General features: G+C 61.4%; 2 protein-coding genes across 2 annotated transcripts in view; both read right to left on the minus strand.

Annotated features, from left to right (window-relative positions):
* The window catches only part of H696_00690 (hypothetical protein), a gene marked incomplete at both ends in the record, with an annotated part of 6,605 nt that extends 3,499 nt beyond the window's left edge, over nt 1–3,106 (minus strand). The window contains 8 exons of the mRNA XM_009494570.1: nt 33–221; nt 354–492; nt 606–691; nt 899–1,496; nt 1,598–1,997; nt 2,211–2,394; nt 2,601–2,944; nt 3,066–3,106. Coding sequence (XP_009492845.1) covers nt 33–221; nt 354–492; nt 606–691; nt 899–1,496; nt 1,598–1,997; nt 2,211–2,394; nt 2,601–2,944; nt 3,066–3,106 — 1,981 coding nt within the window. The remainder of the gene's footprint in view (nt 1–32; nt 222–353; nt 493–605; nt 692–898; nt 1,497–1,597; nt 1,998–2,210; nt 2,395–2,600; nt 2,945–3,065) is intronic.
* A 1,245-nt stretch (nt 3,107–4,351) lies between these two features.
* The window catches only part of H696_00691 (hypothetical protein), a gene marked incomplete at both ends in the record, with an annotated part of 5,814 nt that continues 4,962 nt past the window's right edge, over nt 4,352–5,203 (minus strand). Inside the window, one exon of the mRNA XM_009494571.1 lies at nt 4,352–5,038. Within this exon, the coding sequence (XP_009492846.1) occupies nt 4,352–5,038 (687 nt within the window). The remainder of the gene's footprint in view (nt 5,039–5,203) is intronic.

Raw genomic sequence — 5,203 nt, forward strand, 5'->3', positions numbered from 1 at the left:
GACCAATGGCGAAGAGGGAGAGGAGGACGTACGGGCCGAGGAATCCGAGTTGTCAACTGGCGCGCTATCAAACAAGGCGTCAATAAGAGCCTCGTTGGCGTCACGCGGTCCATGCGTCGAGGTGATGTGCAGTTCGATGGAGCAGATGCGCAGGAGGACCGAAATGGTGTCCAGATAGACCCCGAGTCCCTGATTGCTGGAGACGATTTCTTGCGGTGGTGCTGACCACGCCGGCATCAAGCACATACAAAACACACAGGTGAGCATGTGCGACATGGCAAGGGGGAGGCCGGAAAGAGAGGCCAATGTGCACACCGGCGGGGGGGAGGGGGGAGGGGGGGGGGGCAACGCACCAAAAGGCATGCGCGAAAGGTGGCGCAGGACAAAACCATCCAGGGAGGACCGCAGGAAGCTGGACACGCGGAGGCGCGAGTCGCGATTTGACAGCAACTGCAGGAGCAGCGAATAGCACTTGAATGCCAGAAGGGGTTGCTGCGGTGGGAGTTAGCGGAGAAAGGCCGGGAAAGACAAGAACGTCGAGGCATCGTTCAGGGGAAGGTGGAACAGAGTGAGCCCAGGGAATGGGGAGAGCGCACCACACACACGAGGTTCCCACACGAGTTCAGGGCTTGATCCAGCAGGGCAACGATGGCGTGCAGGCAGGACGAGCGCTTCTGAAGGGACTGGGCATCTGAGAGAGGGAAAGAGCATGGGAAGGAAGCATCGAGAAGAAGGAAGGGTGAGAGGCGGGCTGGGAGGGGATGGAGGCGGGGGGAGGGAGAGAGAGAGAGAAGAAGAAGGAAAAGGAGACAGCCAGACAGAAGGCCAGGCAAAAGGCCAGACAGAAAGCCAGACACAAAGCCAGAGAGAGGACAAAAAGGCGCGAAGTTTGGCGCACCCTGGAAGACGGTGGCACTCATGGGATTGGCAATGTCGAACCCCAACAAGAAGTGACCGATGCTTGGGAAGGGCGTCTGCCGGATGGACGTCGAGAGGAGCGAGAGAATCTCGATGCGCAGGGCCGAAGGGGTGCACCGACCCGGGCGATCATCATAGACAGGGGCGACTTCGGCCGACAGGCGAAGCTTGAAGGCGTCCATGATATCGGCCGCCAGCAAGGAAGTGGAGATGATGTTCACCAGGCGGTTACCGGAGCCGGACTTGTATCGCATACGCGGCGACAGGGCCAAACGGCTGAACACCTGGACCGCGGTCAGCGCACAGGGCAGGGACTTCTGGCACCCGACAAAGAGGGCCGTCTGGATGAGGCTTGTCGGGCCATCCAGCAGCAGGAGCATCTCCAGCCAGCTCGGGCGCCGGCCGAGGAAATCCGATCCAAGAAGCTGGCTGTCCCGGCTGAGGATCTCGTGGATGGCGTCCTGTCGCTGCAGGGTGCTGAGCAGGCAGCGCAGCGCCGAGTGTGCGATCCCGGCGTAGAAGTCCACCGGCGGCTTGGAATCCACCAGCTCCTTGCCGGACTTGATGACAGTGAGGATCTACGATGCCGAGAAGAAGAGCATGGCGATGGGGGGGGGGAGCATGTTAGAACACCAAACCCCGGCAAAAGTACCATGGAAACCGGAGAAGAAAGACGCACTTCACCGAGAAGTGGCGACCCACAAAGGATCGACGCAAGGAGATACACAGCGGGGTGGTAGAGGCCGTTCCACCCGGCAGGAACGGGCGCCCGAGCACCGGATGCAGTGGAGCTGCCCTGAGGACTTCCCCCACTCCCGGCACCGCCCATGGACGAGCCATCCATGGCCGAGTCGTGCATGGAGTAGATGCTGGAAGTGCCGAGACCGGGGCCATGGCCGAACTGGGAGGTGGTAGCCATGCCGGCGCCGGTGAACCCGGCTGTCATCTGACCACCCGTCGAGGTGGATCCGGAGGCAGAGACCGGCAGGGAGTAGGGCTCCTGTGGGTTGAACTCCTCGAGGAGGAGGGCGACAAAGTTCAGGCCCAAAGAGAGGATCGTCCACTGGTCCCGGATGTTCCTACATGTGTTTGCGGAGGCCGATGGTGATATAAAAAGGGGGGAGTGAAAAGAGCAAGGAGTTAGCGGACAGGGGAGGGCCGGGGGATGACCGGGGGACAAGAAGGGAGGAGCAGGAAGCCGAGGACTTGGACAGCCCGAGAGAGGGAGAAAGGAAGGGGGAGGGGGAGGGGGAGGGGGAGGGGGAGAGAGAGAGGAAGAGAGAGTAACGCACCGGCACGGGAGATGCCGCGCCCGAATGAGGCAGGTGCCGACCACGAAGTCCAAATAGCGACGCAGATCCAGGCCATCCGGGGTACCAAACTTGAGCATGGTGCAGAGCATCCGCAAGAAGGCAATAGTCATGGGATAGGAGGCGTTCTTCACCTCAATGTTGTGGAACTCGAAGGCAATGCCACCTGGGGTAGGACAAACGGTGTGATGAGGGTCAGAGGACGCAGGAAGAAGGGGAGACGGAAATGCGGAAACACTACGGATAGGGGGGGGGGGGGGACGAGCTGTCACACGAGTGTGCCCATCATCCATCAGAGGGGGAGGGGGGAGAAACAGAGAGAAAGAGAGGGGCAGGGGGGGGGAGGCAGGGAAGAAGAAGGAGAGTACGCACCCTCCGGGTTGATGATGTGCGACCCCTCCAGGTGTTGCCACACACGCAGAACCACATCCGGCGTCTGGCACAGGGCATCGAGCACGCCAAACAGAGAGGCCTTCAGCTGGGTCGGCACGGGGGAGACCACCAGCACGCAAAGCGAATCGAAGGTCGCCCAGTTGGGATTCCCGAGGATCAGCTGCCGAGCCTCGGCGTCTTCCAGCACCAGACGCCGGGTGGCATCCAGGCAGTCGATCAGGATGCGAGCTTCATTCGGGAGGATCTTGCGCTCCTCGCCCATGTGTAGCCCGAAGGCGGAGGCATACTTGCCAAGCGAGGTGAAGAAGAGGGACCAGGAGGTCCTGTTTGTCGGGCAAAGGAAGCAAAAGCAAGGGGGGCATGGGGACGGCCGGTGGAGCACAGACGGTGAGGGGATTTGGACACAATGTGGCAGGGGCCAACGGCCTCGGAAGGGAGACGTACCCAGGGATAGGCTGGTCATACTCGAAGTCCACAGAGACCATTGGCTCGGGCGGTCCCTGGCGCGAGGGGAGGAGGCAGGAGTGGCACCCCAGGAGACCAGCAAAGGCAGCAAGCGGACAGGCGGGATGAGTGGGGAGAAAGGGGGGAAGATGGATACAGGGGGCAAGATTTGGGGCAGCTGGTGACCAGGTGGTAGGAAAGGGGGAAGGGGGAGGAGGGGGAGAATTCTGGCCCAGCGCGCCCGGAGCGCCGACAGCCGAATGGCCTGCCTTTGTGAGGGCGGCTTGCCACCGATCCCGGCTCGGGGACTCGGCCCGGCGGCAGCACACTCTAGTGCCTACCGGCGCCCTGGGACTGGGGGGGGGGGGGGGGCTGGGGGGAGGCTCCAAAGTCGAGAGAAAGAGAGGGGGAGCGAGGGAATTGCGAGACACTTCAGCGCCCACAAGACGTTGGGTCTGGTACGCGTGTGCGGGGGCCGGACCGCCGTACAGGCGGGAACAACAGAGAGTTCGGGGGGGCGGGGGGACACCGCGAGCGCCGGAAGAAACTGCCGCGTGACAAAATCGGGTGCTCCATCTGCGAACTGCCAACCTTCTTCCGTGCTCGGGCAAGGCACATGCCGTTGTATAGGTCCATCGGGCAGGGATTGAGGGGTCTCTTGGGTGTGGTTGATCGTTATGGTTTATTCTTCGACGTGGAGGCAGGTCCGACACACTAATGGCAGGGAGCAACGGAGGCAGTTGTCATCAGGCTCTTCTCCACTCCCTCGAAAAGAGGGGAGGAGGCTGGAAACACCACACTTGTCTCCGTAACTACTGGGGGGAGGGAGAAAGATGGCGAGGCCAGCGAACCGATGGAAACTGTGGGAACAAGTACAAAGGGATGAGAGAGATAGAGAGAGGGAAGAAGAGAGAGAGAGAGAGAGAGAGAGAGGGAAGAAGAGAGACCCATAGCTTGGAGTCCATGGCCCGGAGTCGAAGGACCGGTGGAGGCAGAGATGGAACGATGGCGGGGGCTCTATTACACGACGGCGGGAGATACTTCATGGAGCAGACGTATGAAGAGGGGCACAACAGCGAGGAGTAGAGGTGGGAAAGAGACATAGAAGGCACAAGGACAGGATGATACTTGACAAAAATGGGTGTTCTTGTAGGGGGGGGGGGGGGTAGAGGCAAGAGGGGGAGAGAAAGGGAGATAGATCGATGAGGAAATATCCTCGCTCATGCGGAGCATGGCAGTGGGTGGTGAGGAGGGGAAGACCAGCCGATGAGGCAGGACGAGAGAGACTAGGAGAGATGTTCGGCGCGAGGGGCCACAAGACCACTGGCCGAGGGCTCCGCGAGGCTGCCCCCACCCGAGGAGACAGTGGCCACTGTGGCGCCACTGCTGGCGACGTCTTCGCCTAGCCCGTCGCCACACATGTCCGAGTCGCTCAAGGCTGGGGCACTTGGCGGCACGAGGGAGGCAAGCAGGGGTGCCCGGAGGATGGACGCCGCCGCAGGCATGCTGGCCCCTGCGCCGAAGACCAGATGGCGCGGAGGAGTGGGTGGCGCATGCGCATGCACATGGCCTACATCCCCCATGTGGCTGGACTTATCCCCAGCATCATTTTCATCCTCATCATCATCATCATCGCTATCGAAGGCCTCCAGGGGCTTCGAGGGCTCCCGGTAAAGGCGCTCAATTGACGGGGAGTCCGGTGCAATTGCGGCATCCTCGGAGATGGCGGGCAATGGCGGCCCGGAAAGCCCGACTGTCAGGCCACCGGGGCCAGGAGATGAAAGCCGCGACCCGGCAGCCGAGGAAGGCGTCGAGCAGGATCCACTACGCTGGAGGGGGGCGAAGGCCAGTGTCGAAGGTGGCATATTGCTGATCGATGCCGCGCCAGAAGATGATGGATTCCAGGATTCCTCGTTGGCTGGGGATAAACGCTCGCATATCGACGAAGACCGGAGATAGGGCGAGTGGTTGAACTGCAGGAGGCACACAAAAGGGGGCAACGGCACCAGCACATGTGTGAATATACATGATCGCAAGAGGGAGAGCAAAGGCAGGAGCGAAGGAGCAGGCCAGGGCAGATAGAGAGAGAGGGAGAGAGGAAGAGAGAGGAAGAGAGAGGAAGAGAGAGGAAGAGAGAG

Source organism: Fonticula alba (assembly GCF_000388065.1).
Source record: "Fonticula alba strain ATCC 38817 unplaced genomic scaffold supercont2.1, whole genome shotgun sequence".
NCBI lineage: Eukaryota > Rotosphaerida > Fonticulaceae > Fonticula > Fonticula alba.